This window comes from Rhincodon typus, chromosome 35 (assembly GCF_021869965.1).
Source record: "Rhincodon typus isolate 14 chromosome 35, sRhiTyp1.1, whole genome shotgun sequence".
NCBI lineage: Eukaryota > Metazoa > Chordata > Chondrichthyes > Orectolobiformes > Rhincodontidae > Rhincodon > Rhincodon typus.
The window spans coordinates 22,614,730-22,636,737 of NC_063366.1; the positions used below are offsets into that span (position 1 = coordinate 22,614,730).

At 45.9% G+C, this 22,008-nt stretch overlaps 1 protein-coding gene across 3 annotated transcripts in view; it reads right to left on the reverse strand.

Annotated features, from left to right (window-relative positions):
• The window catches only part of LOC109911971 (regulator of G-protein signaling 3-like), a 72,586-nt gene that overhangs the window by 26,637 nt on the left and 23,941 nt on the right, over positions 1-22,008 (reverse strand). For 2 of the 3 annotated variants that reach the window (XM_048616576.1, XM_048616577.1), the window contains one exon: positions 3,962-4,534. In XM_048616576.1, coding sequence (XP_048472533.1) covers positions 3,962-4,534 — 573 coding nt within the window. Of the gene's footprint in view, positions 1-3,961; positions 4,535-5,349; positions 5,457-22,008 lie in introns of those variants that run through there. The other variant, XM_048616575.1, reaches the window with a different exon arrangement.

Genomic DNA, 22,008 nt, shown 5'->3' on the forward strand with positions numbered 1-22,008 from the left:
GGGCCCAGTGCGGATCCCACGGTGGAGAGTGGGCCCAGTGCGGATCCGGGGGGTGGGGGGTTTGAAAATGGGCCCCTACTTACTTTTCTGGCATGAGAATGGGACCTGGCATTGAAATTGACGTTTACTACATCAGTGGAGGTGATGGCAGTGAGGGAGGCCTAGCAGCAAAAGATGGCACCTCAGGATCAGTGACTACATTCTTGGTTTGGCCTGGCACTGGCAGCAGTATAGTGGTGGTGGGGCATCTCAGCGACATTGAGGTGGGCCCAGCGGCGAGAGATGTGACCCTGAGGTTGGCGAGTCCAGTGTCGGTGGTGGTGAGGAGTAGAATCAGACCAGCAGTGAATGGTGGCACCTGAAGAGTGGGCAACTTTTTCGTTCATTGGGTCCAATGTAGATGGTGACAAGGGGATTGGGGGAGGGATGGCCGCTCAGGCATCATTGATGATGAGCTGACTCGGGACTGATGGAGTCTCTTTAAGCAATAATAATTCTTCTTATTCTTAAAACTATATAAAGTGGCACCAGATCCTGGTGACAGTGGAAAAGCTTTTCACTGTATTTTACTGTTTATCCTCGCTGAAAAATACACGTGGTAATAAAACCATCAAGGAGAATTGTGAAGCAGGTACAGCTTCAATGTTCATCGCATCAGAACAATGATCCCATTTCCATGTCAGCTCAAGAGCGAGGCTCGATGTCACATGAGTCTCTCAGCCCTTGTATATTCCAGGGGAATATCCCCAAGGATCAGGGACAGTGATAGGGACCGGCAGGTTCAGTGAATTAGAAATGTGATCCTTCCATTGGAGAAATGCAACCCGGGTCCCTCATGTAATGTGAATTGCTGCTCATTTTGATATTTTCCATTCTTGTGTCTGTCCAGACAAGTGCAAGATGTAAGGATTTGACAACTCTCCTCCTTTTACAATGATATGTTCTGACCTATCAAGTGACTCCTTCTCTCTGTATCTCCTCCACAGCTTTCACATCTGTCCTAAGGTGCAGTGTGCAGAGACGCAAGCAGCAGTGATGCCAGACTGGTGGTTTAAAAAGGTTTATCACAAACTAAGTTCACTGATGTCACTAAATCAGGTTACCTGTCCGTTTTTCACAGCTGCTGCCATGCAAAAAGCAGCCCCAATGCTTCTTCTGTTGTACCGTAACCACATTTTATTAAAATGCTTTATTGGTTGTGAAATTCTTGGGGCTGAGACTGCGAAAGTGTCACCAGTGATTTTACTAAACAACTTTGTGCTCGTGTTAACAAACACAATGCAATGAGTCAGAAAGGAATTCTCTCTGTGTCCTTCGGGGATGTCTGAATGCCTCCTCACAGAGCATTGGTCCCTTGTGGGCATCCAGAGTTTGGCACCATTCACCACATCTGACTGTCCTCTTTTTATTCTCTTCCTTTTCAAAGTAGTTATCCAGCTCAGAAGGAGATCGATTGCACACAGGATTACAGTCGCACAGGGCAGACAAAACCATGTTGGTTCCTGGTTAGACATGGCGCCCGTTCCGCTGGTCTGACTGACACAGCTTGGCGGGCATCTGTTATAACAGGCAGTGACTGAGCCTGGCCTCTGCCCAAACTCCAGTTTCAACCCCACTGCTTCCGTCCCCTGATAGCTCATTGCCCAATCTGAGTTAAATATATCACACGGAACTTTCCTGCATGGAAAAAATCAGTCAGGCCTATCTCAAAGTGCCACAATTCCATATGTCCCCTCAGTGCAATTCAACCTTACTGTATCTCCCTTTCTCTCTATAAATATCCTTCACCTCAACAACTCTACATGTTAGACCCTCCCATGCGCAGTCTCACCATTCTCTTGAGCAAAGATTTTTTTTGTGAATTCCTGGTTGAATTTATCAGTGGTCATTTTATATTGTGGACTCCCACTTGTGAACTCACACCAGTACAGACACCAACATTTTTTTAAACTTCATTCACAGGATGAGGGCATTGCTGGCCGGGCAGCATTTATTGCCCATCCCTAATTGCCCAGAGGGCAGTTCAGAGTCAACCACATTGCTGTGGGTCTGGACTCGCATGTAGACCAGACCAAGTAAGGATGGCAGTTTCCTTCCCTAAAGGACAATAGTAAACCAGGTGGATTTTCCGACAATCGACAATGGATTCATGGTCATCATTAGACTCTTAATTCCAAATATTTTATTGAATTCAAATTCCACCATCTGCCATGGCGGGATTCGAACCCAGGTCACCAGAATTTTATCCCAGTCTCTGGATTAACAGTCCAGCGATAATACCACTAGGCCATTGCCTCCCCAAATTGACTATCTGTGTTCCAGGGTCTTTCGCAGGGAGAACTACCAAGCAAACGTTTGACACGTAAGGAGATATCGGAACAGGCCACCCAAAGCTTGGTCAAAGAGTTTGAAGGAGCATCTTAAATGAGGAAGGCGAGGCCAAGAGGTCGCAAGGCAGACAGAGGGAATGCCAGAGCTTTGGACCAGACTGTTGAAGGCATGGCCACCATGAGGGCAAGGTTCTATTCTCGGATGCTTGAGAGGCTGGAATGAGAAGAGAGTAGGAGCCGAGAGGGATGTGGGTCTATTGGAGAAGATCATAGCGACTAGGCTGGGAGAGGCTTGTCAATGAATTGAAAAGAGAAATTATTTTCAAATGATCGATGAGCCAAGGCTGGGAGCCAATGTAGGTCGCTGGGCACTGGGGACGATGGATGAGTTGGAAACAGACAAGAAGAAGAAAACAATTCTTATGCCTACCGAAACAAATCACTTTGTTGTGTGGTACAATTCAACTAGGCCAGTTCCTTCATGGAGAGAAAGGAGCTCCTTCATGTTTTAAGATCTTAAGATGTAGGAGCAGAAGTAGCCCATTCAGCCCATCAAGTCTGTTTCACCATTCAGTGAAATCGTGGCTGATTGGATAATCCTCAACTCCACTTTCCTGTCTTTTCCCATAATCCTGGATTCCATTACTGATTAAAAATTTGTCTATTTGTCCTTAATATTCTTAATGACCGCTGTGGTAAAGAATTCCACACATTCACTGCCATCTGAGAGAAGAAGTTCCTCCTCATCTCTGTCTTTAATTGAATAGCTCTTACTCTGAGGTTATGCCCTCTGGTCTGAGACTTTCCCACAAGGAGAAACAACCTTTCCTCATCTTCGCTGTCAAGTCTTCTAAGAATTTTGTATCTTTCACCTAAATCTCCCCTCATTCTTTCATATTCCAATAAGTACTGGTACAATCTCATAAGATAGGTCCCCATATCCAGAATCAGCCGAGCGAAATTTCTCTAGACTGCCCAGTACTTCTTTCTTCAGGTAAGGGGCCCAAAATTGTTCACAGTATTTCAGCTGTGCTTTAACTAGTGCCTTGTGTAGTTTTAGCAAGACATCCCTACTTTTATACTCTATTCCCTTTGAGGACCGTCAAATCCCTCTGGGCTGCAGCCTTCTTAAATAACATGCAGCTTCTCTATTCTTCCTGCCAAAGCACATAACCTCATATTTTCCCACATTATATTGCATCTGCCAAGTTTTGCCCACTCGCTCAATCTATCTACACGGTGCTGCGGATTTTTTGTGTCATTCTCATCACTTGCTTTCCCACCTATTTTTGTGTCATTTGCAAAGTTGCCACCAGTACATTTACTTTCCTCATCCAAGGTATTGATATATATTGTGGCAATTGTAGCCCCAGCAGTGATCTCTGTTGCATTCCACTAGTTACAGATTGCCATCCTGAAAAGCGCCCCATTGTCCCAACCTGCTAATAGTTAGCCAATGCTCTATTCAACGCCATTGGCTCTTATCTGATTAACAGGCTAATGTGGTGCCTTAACAAATGCTTTCTGCAAATCCAAATCTAAAATTACACCTACTGCACCCCCTTATCCACTAATTCCCCAACTTCCCACCCCCGATTCCTATGTAGGGTTTGTGGAGCTTTGCCTCCTACCTTGCGGGACCCAGTAAAGATGGAACATAGGTGTTCCTTGGCAGCTGCCATTCTTGCCAATGCCCGCTCTTTCCTCAGTGTCTTTGGGGAAGGCAGGCTCCAGCCACTCTCCGTTTTCTGTTTGCCCTTCAGCTGGCTGTTGGAGATGAAGTCCCGCCTCTCCCCATCACGTGCTAGATTGCCATCGCTGTAGGTGCGCCACATGCCCAGGTCCTCCACTCCCAGCCGGTAGGCTGTGTCCTGGCCCCCAGGCCCCAGGCTGTCGCAGCTCTTGTCTGATTCATCATAGCTGTCACTGGCCAGCTGGTGCAAAGTGTCCACACTCAGGCTGTACTCCTTCTCAATTCGTACCTCGGGAATGTTCACCTTCTGGCCCTCCTCACGGACCAACATCTTGGCCTCCTCAGTGGCAGGTGCTTCCATCTTGGAGTGCTCCTTGGCCCCCTCCTGGCAGTCGGCTGTCAAGTGTTTACACCGGTGCAGGATCTGCCGTGTCCAGGGTAGGAACTCACAGTCCAGCAGGCACCCTTCCGAACCCACCTTACGGAGATTCCCAAAGTGCGTCTTCAACATCTGCCAAGAGAAAGAAGGAGTGAATGATTCCCTGCATTTATGTAGCACCGTTCACAGAATCACAGTCGTGTTACAGCACAGAAGGATGCCATTCAGCCCACTGGGCCTGAACTGTCTCATGATCACCGACTGCCAATCTCCAGCCTTTTTGCCCTATCCCCACACACCATTCCTATCCAAATAACCAATGCTCCTGCTAAAGGCCTCAATCAAATTGGCCTCCACCACATTTCCAGGCAGTGCATCCCATACCCTAACTACTCACTGAGTGAAAGGTTTTTTCGCACATCACTCACATGCTTCTTTTGCACACCCATGTTAAAATCTATGCCCTCTCATAAAGTTACACGGCACAAAAACAGAACTTTTTGTCAACTCGTTCACTCCGACCACATTTTTCAAACTAAACTGGTCCCACATGCCTGTATTTGACCTGTATCCCTCTAAACTTTTTCTACTCATGCACCTGTCCAAATGTCTTTTAAATGTTGTAACTGTACCCGCATCCACCACTTCCTCTGGCAGTTCATTCCAAATATGAACCACCCTCTGTGTGAAAAAGTTGTCCCTTGTTCCAGTTTCTTTAACAAGCAGGAGCAATTTCTCCCTGTCTACTCTATCCAGCCACTCATAATTTCAAATACCTTGATCAAATTTCCTCTCAGCTTTCATCTCTCCAGGGAGACCATTTCCAACTTCTTCAATCTACCCTCAAAGCTGAAATTCTTCATCCCAAGGATTTTCTAGTAAATCGCTTGTGCCCTCTCTCCAGTGCAATCTCATTCCTTTCACGTGGTGCCCATTACAGTACATACTTTTTGTGAGGTCTTTTCCTCGACTATTAGCCTTCTCTGGTTCTCCAGAAGCACTTCACATCCAATTAAGTAATTTTGAAAGCTAGTCACTGTCCTCATGTAGAAGACAGCCAGATATTCAGCACACAGCAAGCCCACTCATACAGCAAATTCAGGGCTAGCTGTGTTTTTAGCAATTTTGATTGCAAGATTAAAATTTATCTAAGATACAAAAGAGAACTTCAACTACATCTGTTCTCAGCAATCTTTATACTTCTTTTGAATCCATTTTTCCAGTTTAATATCTTGTCTAAAGATGTGCACCTCTGACAGTTCAGCACTCTATAACCACTGCACATGCAATGTACACAGGGAGAGAGAGCTTTTAACTCCCAGATCAACCCAAGGATCTGTCCTTCCAATTGACTACTGGTTGTTCACAACAACCTTGACTTTCCTGTTATTGAAAGCCATCTGTCTTCAATCTGACCAGTCCCCTTTTATTACGTTGTCAATTCATTATCCAATTGAGAACTTGCTTTCTTACAGCCCCACATGGTCCCCTCTGGTCACTGGGAGGTTATCTTAAATCAGGCAGAACAATTCTCTCTCATTGTGTACTCCTCCAGCCCCCAACACCTGCAGTCAATTTAACTCAGATGGAAATGCTAAGCCAAAATTCCAGATCTGATATTCGGGGTTGATGAACTACAGTCAGACAGTATTTAAATTTACCCTGTTTATTATCACTGTTTAAATTGACCCTGTTTACTGTTAGAGGCTGTTTAAATTGACCCCGTTTCCTGTCAGACAATGTTTAATTTGACACTGTTTACTGTCAGACACTGTTTCAATTGACCCTGTTTCCTGTCAGACACTTTAACTTGACACTTTTTACTGTCAGATGCTGTTTAAATTGACCTTGTTTCCTGTCAGACACTGTTTAAATTGACCGTTTACTGTCAGACACTATTTAAATTGACTGTTTACCATGAGGCACTGTTTAATTTGACCCCGTTTACTGTCGGACACTGTTTAAATTGACCCTGTTTCCTCTCAGACACTGTTTAAATTGACCTTGTTTACTGTCGGACACAGATTAAATTGACCCTGTGTGCTGTCAGACGCTGTCTAAATTTCCAGTCGGACAGTATTCAAATTGATCTTGTTTATTATCAGATGCTGTTTAAATTGACCCTGTTTCCTATCAGACACGATTTAAGTTGAGAACAAAAACAGAAATTGCTGGAAAAGCTCAACAGGTCTGGCAGTATCTATGAAGAAAAAAATCAGAGTTAACATTTCCGGTCCGGTGATCCTTCCTCAGAACAGTTCGGAGGAAGGGTCACTGGACCCAAAACATTAAACCTTAATTTCTTTTCTTCACAGATGCTGCCAGAACTGCTGAGCTTTTCCAGCAACGTCTGTTTTTGTTCCTGATTTACAACATCTGCAGTTCTTCGGCTTTTACCATTTAAATTGACTCTGTTTACTCTCAAACACTGTTTAAACTGACCCCGTTTACTCTCAGACACTTTTTACATTGAGTTTCTCCCAGCTGTTTTCACTAGGCATATCCCCAGTGCTGGGCCCTTGGAGAGAGGATTGAGGGAGTCAGAGCCCTATTGGACAGGGTGAGGGTGGAGGGTCCACGTGGGAGGAGGAATTGGGTTGATGGAGGGGTCTCCAATTAATATTGGAGAAAGACTGCACCCTCCTCCAGCACCTTTGCCCTTCCAGAATTCCACCCTTCCCAACAAAACAGAGTGTCAAATTGCCAGTCACAGGTCTCTCTTGTCCACTTAGTGGTCTGAAATGACGCACAGCCCTCCCAATACCTTCAACAACCAAAGTGATTGTATGCCAGTTCCATAATCGTATGGAGAATTATATAAAGATGTAAAGAATTCCCGTAATGCCCTTCAGTACCTCAAGATATCTCAATACACTTTGAAGTGTAATGTAGGTTGGGAAAGATGGCAGCCAATTTGCTCACAGCAAGATCCCACTCACAGCACTGGGACAACAACTAGGCCACCTGTTTCCACAGTTGAACCCTGCCTCTGATAGGATCGATTACTAATCCGAGTGGGTAGATGTGCCTTTATTTAATGTTACGTCTGCAAGATGGCACTTATGACAGCGTTGCTCTCTCTCAGCATTGCTGCAAGGCAGATAACCCAGGATGCGTGCTGAACTCTCCAGGGGGGCTTTCTGGAAACCATGAGCTTCAGACACAGAGGGCAGAGCAACCCAACAATGTCTAATACCCACCGCCAGGTGGACAAGAGCACCAGTGAGTACCTGACACCAGGTCTGGCGCAGACCTTCCGCTTTTGTGATAATCTCTCCTCAGACATCACCATCATATAACAGGAAGCTGCCTATTATTGACAGAACAGAATTGGATTAATCAACTGTTTGCACATCAGGCTTTTGAGCAAATTGAATGTTTACAATCAAATTCATTTTGAGAGCAATTCCTGTAGTGAGTGAGTCAGTCAGTCCCCAGTTTGCCATTCAGGATCCAGTTCAGCCTTTTAGTACCAAAGCTCTCCGAAGCTCTGTGAGTCAAGGGTTTGAGCAGCAGCTAGTTATGATTCAACTGCTGTGGACTGTCTTCAATGGGACCACCTCATGTCCCAGGCCAACGGGTATAACATGGGGGTGGCGGGGGATGCTGAGTACACTAGTAACTCAAAGTTTCCCTCCAACTCACAAACACCATCACACCACCACCACAAACACGGCAGACACTGAGAGTCTGAAACAAAAGCACATGGTGTCGGGAGAACCCAGCAGATGAGGCAGCATCTGCGCACAAAGAACCAGAGTTAATGTCTCAGTTTCAAAAGAACTGGGAAATGTTTGAAATGGAATATGTTTTATGCAATAATAGAGGCAGGGGAAAAGAGGGAGGAGCATAGGCATCAGGAAGAAAGCAAACTTTATCTCTTAAGTGTTAATGTGAACGTGTAACTAAAACAGTCTACGTTATCATTGGGAAGACCACAGACCTATCAAAAGACATTTTTTTTCTAGAAATCTGATGGTAGAGGTGAAGACTTTCCCTGGACATATTTACTATATTTGAATAAAGATTCCTTCAATCCCTTGATATATGGGAAATAAAAGTGCAAAATGCCGACTGGTTCAAGGATAAGGCAGGGGAATTGAGTTTAAGAGCTGCGAGGTTATGCTGCAGCTCTATAAAACCCTGGTTAGACCACACTTGGAATACTGTGTTCAGTTCTGGTCACCTCATGGTAGGAAGGATGTGGATGCTTTAGAGAGGGTGCAGAGGAGATTTACCAGGATGCTGCCTGGAATGGAGGGCAGGTCTTATGAGGAAAAGTTGAGGGAGCTAGGCCTTTTCTCATTGGAGCAAAGAAGGATAAGAGGTGACTTGATAGAGGTGTACAAGATGGTGAGAGGTGTAGATAGAGTGGATAGCCAGAGACATTTTCCCAGGACGGAAATGACTATTATGAGGGGGCATAATTTTAAGGTGATTGGAGGAAGGTATAGGGGAGATGTCAGAGGTAGGTTCTTTACGCCGAGAGTGGTGGGTGCGTAGAATGCGCTGCCGGCAGTGGTAGTGGAGTCAGATACATTAGGGACATCGAAGCGACTCTTGGACAGGCACATGAATAACAGTAAAAATGTGGGGTACGCAGGGCTGTTTGATCTTAGAGTAGGATAACAGGAAGGCACAACATCATGGACCAAAGGGCCTGTACTGTACTGTTCCATGTTCTATGATAATCACAGAGGTGGAATCTGTTATTGAAACTAAGTGATCCACTTTCATCAATTACAAGACAGAGCTGAGCCAATAAAAACTCAGAATTCAGGAAGAAATGTTCAAAGTAAAGACTGCTAGGTGCTACAGCAATGACTACTAGTTACAAGTCTGCCAGAATGCCCAGATATCCTTCAACACAGGAGCATGTACAATCAGACTGAAAAGGCACCAGTTCTATCAGGAAACAATGTGGCTTCATTGAAACCAATATCAGGGAAAGTCAAAATCGAATGTAAAAAAAACAGTTGGACAGATGGGTAGAACATTACTTTGATTTATATTCTAGAGAGAACATCATCACCGAGGAAAATCTAAACAGAAAACTCTCTGCTGGTGGTAGGATTGGTTATCAAACCCACACAGAAGTCAATTAGCCAGAGATATTGAGGGACATAAAACTTCAGATTGTAATGCTATCCTGCCTGAATACATCAAGCATAAGAAACCTGTTGTCCTGGAGCATTTGCATAGCTGTCTCTGTCTTTGCTAGAGAGAGGGAGCAGTGTCCCAGTTTACGGTGTAAAATGTGATGCTGAGATTGTGATCCTGTACAGGAATGAGAGTGACCATAAGGGTACAGGAACTATTCAATCTCCCCACTGGGCTTCAATGGAAAAGTATTGACCTGTACTGTTCTTGTCAGATGGAAGATGAGGATCCAGATGAAGATTCCAGGCTGGTTTTGGGACTGGAAGGTCTGCCATTGACATAGCTTGCTCAGTCTGCCAGCTGCCAAGAAAGTTGGTGTGAACAAGCTAACGTTACCCATTGACTCCATCGATCTCACTGAGGCAATCGACCATGTGGGCAGGGGCAGCCTGTTTAAACTGCTGGAGACAAATGATTCGATGTGTTCTCCTCAGTCTGTGATAGCCAAAGCGATAGGGTCAGCTATGACAGGGCGACATCAGAGCCCTTTGAGATCTGCAGTATGATCAAACAGGGCATTCTGGCACTGACACTGCTTGGGCATATTCTCTTTGTCGCTGTCATACACTGTTCAGGCCCAATCCAATCAGAGTTCCAGAACAGACAGCCTGGGATCCAAGGTAAAGGTGAGCCTTCAGAATCCTCCGGGATGATGCTGACAATAAATAACTATCCCGAGGAACAGCAGCAAAGGCATAAACTGCCTCGCATTTGGTTTCACCGTCAGCAACAGGAAGACAAGTAGCACGGTCCACAAAGAGGCCACTCTGCTTTCTATGTGATTCTGGATATTGTAGACAGCTCTGTCTGTCTGTCTCGCCTCAGAGCCTCCAGCAGAGACAGGGCAGTGCTTCTAAGAACATGTGGTTAGCATGGGAATCACAAACATAAGGATTTGGATTGACCGATAAAGGCATCATAAAGCAATAACATAGTAATAAATAAGCACAAAATAAATGACTTGTTCAAAGTTTGCACTGAACAAATAGTTTCAAGGGAATGTGATGTTTGCCAAGATAGGAAGCTCTTTAATTTGAGCCACTGACTGTCCAGTTAACAAGTGCAGGTTTGTGAAACTGACTCCAGGTGAGGACAGGGGGAAGCAGCTTGGGGCATGGGTCTTTGGAGGAGTGGGGGTGGAGGTCGGGATGTTGGTCGAGTTGGGGGAATGTGTCTCAAGTGAGGGGAAATTTCTGTTTAAAATATCTTCCATGATCATGTCCTAATTATCTAGCTCCAGTTGGAATGCAGGCTCCTCTCTCATTTGCAAGTTGCAAAAACTGTATGCATCCCAAGAGGAAAGGTCTCTCTGTGTTCCCCCCTCCCTCTCTCCCAACTCCACCCCCCACCAACTGCACAATGCTTAGGCCAGAACTGAAAACGAGGTTGGCTGGACAAGTTCAGTTTACAGACTGGCCCAGGAAAGGGTCAAGTCCATCACACCGGTCCCAGAGGAAGATGCTTGACCTGGACTGTGGCAACAGCTCCCAAGCAAAGCAAAGCTGGAGAACTGAGTGGGAGAAGGGGGCAAGGGTCGACCAAGGTTCCCAATCTGGTTTGTTACCCACAGGGAGAGGTATCGGGCCATCAGTGACCATCACTGGATAACACAATCATAACTTGGAGTTATTGAGCCCATTTTCTCACGGTTTAACACATCCCATGATGCTTCATTGGATCACATCTCAGACAGAGTTTTGACATCCTTCCACAAAACATGCAAACTTGGAAGATTTGTCCAAAAGCTTGATCAAACTGTGGAACGTTTTAAAGAGTATTTTGATGGGGACGGATAAAGAGAGGGAGAGAGATTCTGTGAGAGGGTTTCAGAGATTATAATCTGGTCAACTGATGACATGACCCCACCACCCCACCAAATATTGGGGCAATGGAAATTGAGGATTTAAAAGGAGCCAGACCTGGAGGAGTGTGGAGAGGTCGGAGATGCCGGGTGCTACAGAGATGTGGCTACCATACTGCATGGTCGTCATAACGCATGTTTACAAAGAGCAGTTAACACTCAGGAGTGTAAATTGGAAGGTTAGGGACATACTGCAGGATGAGGCCATTCAGCCCAACAAGTTTACACAACTCTTCAATTAGAACAAGGCAGACCTGTATCTCAATTCAACTTCCTTGCTTTAGTTTACTGACCCTGATAACCCTTGCCCAGTAAAAATGTCACCAGTCTAGGTTTTGATTTTCCATGTGATCTCCAGCTCAGTGCATTGGAGAATCTCTACAATGTGGAAAGAGGCCATTCACCCCATTGAGTCTGCACCAACCCTCCAAAGATCATCCCACTCTTCTAGCAGTCTATCTGCTAGATAGGGTTTGCGGCAGGTGGCAAGGGAACCAACAACAGGGATAAACATACTTGACCTCATCCTCACCAATCTGCCAGCTGTAGATGCATTTGTCCATGACAGTATTGGTAAGAGTGACCACCGCATTGTCCCTGTGGAGACAAAGCCCCATCTTCACTTTGAGAATACCATCCATCGTGTTGTGTGACACTATCACCAGTGCTAACAGGGACAAACTTCAAACAGATCCCACAATCATGGGCATCCATGAGGCACTGTGGGCCATCAACAGCAGCAGAATTGTACTCCAGCACAATCTGTAACCTCATTGCCTGGCATATCCCCCACTCAACCATTACCATCAAGCCAGGGATCAACACTGGTTCAATGGGGAGTGCAGGAGGGCATCCCAGGGGTAGCACCAGGCATACCTAAAGATGAGGCATAAAGCTGGTGAAGCCACCAAACAGGACTACTTGCACACCAAACAGCATAAGCAGCACGTGACAGACAGAGCTAAACGATCCTACAACCAACGGATCAGATCTGCAGTCCTACCACATCCAGTCGTGATGGTGGTGGACAATTAAACAACTCACTGGAGAAGGCTCCACAAATATCCCCATCCTCAATTATGGAAGAGCCCAATATAACAGTGGAAAAGACAAGGCTGAAGATTTCACAGCAATCTTCAGCCAGATGTGCCGAGTGGATGATCCATTTCGGCCTCCTCTAGTATTCCTCTGCATTACAGATATCAGTCTTCAGCCAATTCGATTCACTCCACGTGATATTACGAAACAGTTGGAAGCATCGGATACTTCAGTAAGAATGAGTCCTGACAACATTCCGGCAATAATACTGAAGACTTGTGCTCCAGCTCTCGCTGCTCCTCCAGCCAAGCTGTTCCAGTACAGTTACAACACTGGCATCTACCAACAATGTAGAAAATTGCCCAAGCATGTCCTGTACACAAAAAAGCAGGGCAAATCCAACCCAGCCAATTATCGCCCCATCAGTCTACTCTCAATCATCAGCAAAGTGATGGAAGCTGTTATCAACAGTACTATCAAGCAGCACCTGCTCAGAAATAACCTGCTCAATGACGTCCACTTAAGTTCCGCAGGGCCAGTCAGCTCCGGACCTCTTTCAGCCTTGGTTCAAACACGGACAAAACAGCTGAATTCCAGAGGTGAGGTGAGATTGACAGCCCTTGGCATCAAGGCTGCCTTTGTTTGGGCGTGTGGCATCAAAGAGCCCAAACAAACCTTGAATTAATGGGTATCAGGGACAAACTCTCCAGTGGCTGGAGTCATACCTGGCATATAGGAAGATGATCATGGGTGTGGGAGATCAGTCATCTCAGCTCAGGACATCCCTGCAGGAGTTCCTCAGAGTAGTGTCCTAGGCCCAACCATCTTCAGTTGCTTCATCAATGACCTTCCCTCCATCATAAGGTCACAAGTGGGGATGTTTGCCGATGATTGCACAACGTTCAGCACCACTTGCGACTCCTCAGATACTGAAGCAATGGGCTGAGAAGTGGCAAGTTACATTCATGCCACACAAATATCAGGCAATGACATCTCCTATAAATGACAATCTAACCACCGCCTCTTGACCTTCACTGAAACCCCCGCTATCAACTTCCTTCAAGTTACCATTTATCAGAAACTCAATTGGATTTGCTACTTAAAGACAGTGGCTACAAGAGCAGGTCAGATGCTAGGAATCCTGTGGTGAGTAACTCACCTCCTGACTCCTCAAGGGCATTGTGGGTCTACCCACAGCACATGGACTGTAACAGTTGAAAAGGCAGTTCTGTAGGGGCAACTAGGGATGGGCAATAAATGCTGGGCCCAGCCAACAAGTGAATGAAAAAAAGTGCCTAAGCCATTAAAGGTGATGGGTCAGGGAGAGAGAGCTGTTAATAAGCATAAAGTACTTTAAGTTTCCTAAGTAGAGAGCATAGAGTACAAGTAGAAACATTATGATGAAATTATATAAGACACTGGTTCAACCTTCAGTTGCGGAACAAATACTATACACTGATAACTAGACTACATCATTGGTGATATCACATGGAACCGGATCCTGAGGGTGGAAGATTCTAGAAATGCTCTGCCCTTATACCAATTATACATAGTTATTAAAGAATTGCACGAAAAAAGATGTTTTATCAAAGCTGTTCATTGTGCATGCATCAGGACAAGTCACAAGAAATATGAAAAATATCATCCTGATGAGTAGAAGAGGGAGAAGCTTTGACAAAAATATGTCCTTTGTCAGCAATACTAAAGTTCTGTCCTACCAACTAATGATAATTAATAAAACTTAAACTTGAATAACATGGCTGCAGAGTCTCTTCTGATGTTACAACTCATCAGACACAGTTCTAGCCCTCACTGTCTGGCTATCGGAAGTAGAACAGTCGCTATTGAACATTTAGAACATCCTGTGGTCGCAGATGGTGCCATACACAAGCGCATGCTTTTCTTTCTGGGGTATGAGGCTGAAGAAAGTTGGAAAGCAGCATTTTGCGAATGCTGGAAATCTGTAAAATAGTCAGAAAATGGTGGGAATACTCAGGGAATACTTCGACGGCATCTGCAGGGGGCGAAACCAAGTTAATGATTCACATCTGCAATCTTTTATCAGAACTGGGAGGAGATTGAGATGTAATAAATTTTGAGCATGGGACAAGGGAAAAAGAACGGTCTGTGAAAGCACAGCAGACAGGAGAGTTTCATTCTCAGAGGGGCTAGTCTAAGTGAGCCAAAGGGAATGGTGATAAGGACAGGAAAAGAGAAATAAAGGAACAAAAGAGGTGCCCAGGGCGGGTGTATTGCTGACTGAACGAACAAGAGAACAGAAATAAGCAAGTGAAAGAGCCAGAAAGGGAGGAGAAATTATGATCTGATGTGGGGTATCTCAGTGTTGATCTGGGGGGGCTGGAAAGTGCCTCATTAAAAGTCTGTTCTTCAACCTGACATTGAGCCCCAATGGAAGAGTGCAGCAGGCCAAGCACAGAGATGTCAGTGTGAGGACAAGGTGGAGAATTAACATGAGGTGCCACGGAAGCTGGGGCTCAGGTTTGAAGACTGAGCAGAGGTGTTTCGCAAAGTGGTCATCTCAGTGTAGAGCAGACAACATTGCGAGCAGCGAATTGGAATTTGTGTGTGTAAATCACTGCTTCCCCTGGAAGGAATGTCTGTGCTCCTGGACATTGAGGAAGGAAGGCGTTACACTTTCTGTGCTTGTGTGGAAAGGCGCCCATGGGAACGCGAGGGGATTTTAGGGAGGGTTTGAATTACAGAGTGAGCCAGGCAGCACAGATTAATGTTAAACGCTGCTCAGAAAGCTGAGCTTTATTGGTGGCAGCTTGAGGAGTAAGGGAGTGAAACTCTTCCAGTTTCAGCTGAAGGATGAGAACGAGAAATTGTGGAGTCGGCTGCTCCCTGCTAATGAGCATCTGCTGCCACGCTGTTTCGGAGAGAAGATAACTTTAATGAGGTCGATAAAGAACACCACACAGCCTCCAAGCTACATATAACAGGGAAAGCTCCATCAATCACACACGGTCTCTTAATGAGCTTCGCCTCTTTGTTTACCTTCTGCTGGCAAAGCCTGCGCTCATTAACAGGCACCATCTATGGTTCCTCTACAGCAACTCAATCTAGTGCACCAACCACCCACTCACCCACTCACTCATCCAAGTCCACACCAGATCCATCTCAAACACCGCCCTCCTGCTTATTGTGACCAGTTTGCCTTCTGGTTTGGCACTGTCTCCAATTTGGAAACATCATCCTCATCTTCAAACCCTACACTGCCTCCTTATCACAGCCCTCTGGCCCAGGATATCTCAGTACCTCCAATTCCCAGCCACTCGTTCATCCCTGATTATATCCAATTGGCAATCGTGACTTAAGTTCGAGGTGGTAAACTCTGGAATTCCATAGAATGGCTAGTGTGGAAACAGGCCATTCAGCACAATGAATCTACACCAGCCCTCCCAAAAGCATCCCACCCAGACCCATCGCCCCTACCCCATACCTATAACCTTGCATTTCCCATGGCTAATGGATCTAACCTACACATCCCTGGACACATTGGGCAATTTAATATGGCCAATCACACAACCTGCACATCTTTGGACTGTGGGAGGAAATCTGAGCTCCCGACGGAAACCCACGCAGACATGGGGAGAACTCCACAAAGCAGAGTTGTGTTTAGGTTAATCAAGAGGCCAAGGCTAAACCAATCTGGAGAGGGACAGGTAGATCCCAATATCTGAAGTGTTGAAACATTAACAGAAATTACAGAGAAACTCATCAGGTCTGGTAGCATCTGTGGAGAAAGAAACAGAGTTAATATTTTTGGCTCCAGTGTTCTGAAGAAGAGTTGCCAACCAGAAACCCCACATTCCGTTTCTGGGTTATACAGGCCACAAATACCTCCTGGAGTTTCCAAGGTAACTGACTAATCAATGCTGGGTTTGCTGTCTTTAGTGGCTGCACTAGGCAAGCCCCCGAACCCCCCTCGATCTCTATTCCCTCCCAACACCCTCCAGTTGTCAGATATCTCCAAACCACATCCCTCCTGAACGGTATTAGTCTGCCAAGGGCAGCTACACCCTCAGCTTCTGGGATTCTTCCTTAAAACTCTTTACCTCTTTCCCCCGCACCACACCCCTCCTCCCCCCAACCCTTTAAGATCCTCCTTCAGATCTGTCACAGCCAATTGTCCAAACATCTCAATGTGGGTCTGGTCCAGAATGTTGCTTAGCAATTCCTTCAAGTGAAATCTTTCATTTAAAAGGACTATTTAATTGCAAGTAATAATTGCTGTACACCTTTCTTCCAAAATACAAAGTGGATAATTGCCATCTGCCTGTGGATAGGAAGTCCTGACCACTTGCGTGTTAAAACTACTCCACAGCCCCCTCCCTCAGTCAAGCTTGGTCCTGGCTCAGATATGTGTTGGCTGTTCCTTCATTGTCAATGACTCAAATTTCTGGAATGCCCAATGTTTTGGCAACATCTCCAATCATACACAGTGTAATGTTTCAAGAGATCGCCTCATCACCAGCTGAAGGGTCAAGGGCAGGGGATGGGTGACAGGTGACCTAGATTGCCAGCAACATCACCTCTCCCCAAATGGAAACAAGATCCAACACCACACCCTACTTCCCCCACCCACCCCGGACTTCCTCAGGCAAACAATTCCCCAGATCCACGGGCAGCTGTGGATCGAAGCTCGGAGTGAAATGTCGGGAGGAGAGAAATGCAAATGGCTCAGTAGGAATCAAACTTACTCACTGCAAATCCAAGGGACGAGGCGGTGAGAGAGACGGTCATCCTGGGAATATCCTAGCACTTGCTGGGAGCCGGTTACAAACTGAAAGCTGTGACAGAAGCAGCTGTGGCCAAATTATGTGAGATATGGGAGATGGCAGTGAGCTCTCGGTCTGGACCAGCTCTCCCCACGTTACTTAGTCTGCACCTTGCTGCAGTTTTCTCCTGTTGTGGTGAGACTGCAATGAGCAGAGCTGCTGGTATCACTTACTGCACACGCCATCAACTGAGACATCCTTCAGTTCTGCAGCTGTGAGCATGTTTTATTGATCTACCCGGCACTGTATGGAGCACACAATGTGCTCTCCTGCTCCAGAGCCTTCATCTCTTAATTACATCCTTTCAAAGAAAAGGAGACAGCAGTGGCTGGCAGCGAGCTCAAGGTCTGCACGACAGAAGCCATCGGCACGAATAGGAAGGGGGTGGGGGTTAGTGGAGAACTATCCTTTTAATGTTCTCCTTTAGAATTCCCATCACATTTTCTCTCCTTTGTAATGAGCTCAGTGCTTCGTGGATGTTAGCAATGAAGGGGGAGTCTAGAACCAGGGTCGCAGTCTAAGGATATGGGGTAAACCATTTAGGACTGAGAGAAGGAGAAATTTCTTCACTCAGAGAGTGGTGAGCCTTTGGAATTCTTGTCCGCAGAAAGCGATCCAAGCCAAAACATTGAATGTTTTTGAGGAAAAAGTCAGATATAATTCTTCAGACTAAAGAGATCTAAACACTTAGTCAGAAAACAGAGTGCCGCAGGGATCAGTGCTATCAATTACTGATCAACTACTGATCAACTATTTCTGATTACCACGACAAGGACAGGGAGGGGGCTCAGTTGTGAGGACAATCAAAAGGATCTGCAAAGAGATAGAGACAGGCTAAGTGAGGGGAAACATAGCTGGATTATAATGTGGGGAAAATGCGGGATTGACCACTTTGGCTGGAAGAGGAAAAAGGAGTATTGGAGAGAGACTGCAGAATGCTGCAGTACCAAGGAATCTGAGTGTCACTGTCCGTGAATTACAAAAGTTTAGCGAGTGCCAAGGAATGTTGGCCTTAATTGTAAGTGGGAAGCAGCCTAAAATGGGAACTCTTATCACAACCTTACCGGAGACTGAGGTAAAACAATTTTAGTGTGCCATATTCACCTTCCTTAAGGGGGGATATATGTGCATTGGAAGCAGTGAAGATTCACTGGGACTGATTTCTGAGAAGAGGGGATTGACTTCAGAGGAGCTTGTGTGCTGGATAACCCAACACTCATTGGAGTTGAGAAAGAGAGAAACATACAGGTTTCTGAGGTGGTTGATAGGGGAAATGCTCAGAAGATGTTTTCCCTTGTGTGGGGACTGAGTTCAACAACTAGGGCCTCTCATTTCAGACACAGATAAGGAGAAATTTCTGACAATGACAAAACAAAATACTGCAGGTGCTGGAAATCTGAAACAAAAACAGAAAGTGCTGGAGAAGCTCAGCAGGTTTGGCAGCATCTGTGGAGACTGAAACAGAGTTAACATTACCAGTCCAGTGTCGCTAGAGGGATGGAGTTTAAAAACAGGGAGATTATACTGCAGTTGAATAAGGTGCTGGGAGGCCACACCTGGAATACTGTGTACAGTTTTGGTCTAATTACTTGAGAAATGATGTGCTGGCACTGGAGAGGACATTCATTGGGTTGATTCCAGAATTGAGAGAGTTAGTTTATGAGAAGAGATTGAGTAGACGGGGACCATATTCATTGGAATTTAGAAGAATGAGGAGGGGATATTATAAAAACATATAAAATTATGAAGGGAATAGGTAAGATAGAAGCAGGGAGGTTGTTTCCACTGACAGGTGAAACTAGAACTAGGCGACATAACATCAAAATAAGAGAGAGCAGATTTAGGACTGAGTTGAAGAGGAACTTCTTCACCCAAAGTGTTGTGAATCTGTGAAATTCCCTGCCCGGTGAAGCAGGTGAGGCTACCTCATTGAATGTTTTTAAGGCAAAGATAGATAGATTTTTCAACAGTAAAGGAATTAAGGGTTATGGTGAGCGGGTGGATAATTGGAGCTGAGTCCACGATTGAATGGCGGAGCAGGGTCGAGGAGCCAGACGGCCTACTCCTGCTCCTATTTCTTATGTAGAACAGGGCAATTCTCTGAACAGACGCTGCCAGAACTGCTGAATTTCTCCAGCACTTTTGTGTTTGTATTTTTTTTTAACCGTTAGTTTAATTCATTAAAGTGGAACTTCCGCCACCGGCCATGCTGGGATCTGAGCCTATGTCCGTGGAGTTTCAGCTTGTTCCTATTCGGCGTCGCCAAATCGAGTGATGTTATCCCTGCAATCCCATATCCCAAACGTGTGGGTGTTCCTAACCTGAAAGTGACGATGATGTTGTGGTTGAAGTAGAATGCAGCGAAGCTCTCTCTCTGAGAAACTATGGAATAGTCAGTAAACGGTAAATGGCAGTCACCTCCCAACATACTCCCCCCGCCGAGTTGTTGAGAAAATGAATTGAATGCTGCCACCTCTGCTTTTCTTGCAGTCAACTTTCACATGTAACAGAACGATAGACTTTCTCTGCGGGAAGGAAAAATTTCACCACCAGTGTGAGGTAGGAAGCAATTGCTGTGTTAATAAGAGACCTGTAATATTTCAGAGTCTGTGTAATGAGCACTGATGTGTCTACTTTCCGGGAATTACACAGTGAGGCCAATGAGAAGTTAGCAGCCTCTCAGTATCCCCACCCCTCTCTCTCTCTCCTTAACAGGAAGGCAGACAGTGACTGGAAGTTAGGAGGGGAAATAAATGCAGGTTTTGACAGCAACGCCTACATGCCTGGGAAGAGATTGGGAACGAGTGGAGCAGCAGATGGTTGGAGTTGCGGGTTTTCTTCACGGGCTGTGGGGATGAAGCACTAACATCTCAGTGGGAGGCAGGGCGGTGCAGACTGAGGCTTTCAGTCTGAGAGCCCAAGACGTGGGGGCGGGCGGGGAAGAGGCTGCAGTAATCCGCCAGGACAGCACCTGGGCTCCTCACAGCTTGCTCCCCTGCTGGGGCAGGGGGTGGGAGGGGTAATCACAGCCAAACCTGCCCGCTCCCCAACCCCGGAAAAGTGATCACATCCGCCTCCCCTCCCCCCGGGGGAATCAGCCTTTACCCCCCCCCCCCCCCGCCCTCATTCCCCCCCCCCCCCTCGCCCTCATTACCCCCCTCCCTGTTCCTGCTGGAGTTTACATTCCTGACCAGAATATCTGATGGGATGGTTTATTTTCGGGAACACTGTTCCAAAAGCCTCGCGTACACAGTCCTGCTGTCAGGGTTCACGGTTCCCGGTTCCCGCACTCAGTCTGACTGGCACAACCCGACGACAGTCTGGTAATATCAGCACAGCACAATCCCACACACGGCCCTCGGAATGTTCCTTCCGGCATTCCTCAGGAATCAGGATTTAGTCTTCCAGTCACATTTCCAATCTGTGCGTGAGGGTTGGCATTTCTTTCCTCACTGCATTAGGAGGTGGTTGTATGGTGGTCATGTTCCCGGAGTAGGATTCCACAGACCTAGGCTAATCATCTGAGCAACAGCGGTGGAACTTAAGATGGGTATGAACTTAGCTAATGGTGCTCACTACGACAACTGTTATCAATTGTTATAGGAGCAGTGGTAGACCATTCAGCCCACCTGCCATTTAATACCATCATTATCGATTGAACACTTCCATGCCTATTACCCATCCTGTTCCAATAACCCTGTCCACTACTGGCAATTAGAAATCTATCAAACTCTAAATAAACTGAAAGACTGAGATATTCCACAGCCCTCTGTGGTAGCAAGCTCCAAAGGTTCACAACCTTCTGATTAAAATAAACCTCTCCTCAAGTTGGCATCCCTCTTATTTCTAAATTGTGCCCCCTGGTTCAGGAATCCCCAATCAGGGATAACATCAGTATGTTGCCCTATCTCTTTAAATATTTTATAAGTTTCAATGAGGTCACCGCTCATTCTTCATAGCTCTAGAGAATACAGGAATACTGGTTCATGTTACCCAATCTCTGTTCATAAGACAATCCTGCCATCCCCGGAACTAGTCTGGTTATGATATATTGTCTCCCCCAACCATCACCTCCCCAAAACCAGCATCACCACCACCCTTGCCAGCACCACTGTCATATTGTATAAAGCAGTTAGGTCATGAAAGAGTTACCCAACACCATATGATAAGCTCCATCCATAAGGAGTCCCGGAAGGAGCGAGCTGGTTTCTGAGTTATTCTCCTTTGTGTTAACAGCATGTAGCTAAAATACTTACTTCTTATGCTGACCCTGAAAATCAGCTTTCTTAGACACTATGTAACTAGCTACTAAGTAAGATGGAATCAACCCTTTGAACAATTAAGAAGATTGAGCTTTTGTCTACGACAGTGCATGAGGCTGCTTTCCCTACATGATATCGGTGGTGAGACTAACACCAGGGAAGAGGGTTCAGGGTAATGTATCTACTCAAGGCATCCCAGGTAGTTCCAGGGGTTCCAACATTACAATACCCCCAGCTGCTGCCTCTCCCTCATCCAGTCATAACAGAAGAAGGGGAGACCACTTTAGAATTACGCTGCCACTGATTGACAATAGAGAAATTGAGCTAAAGACTATAAGCTCTTGCTGAATAACAGAAGGACCCTCAGGATGGTGAATCTGGGTAAGTGAGACTCAGTCTGCACCATTAATCCGATGGTTTACCCACTGTTTAACTTACCAGCTGTCGACTTACATCCCCCTTCCCCAGACTATAATTATGAGC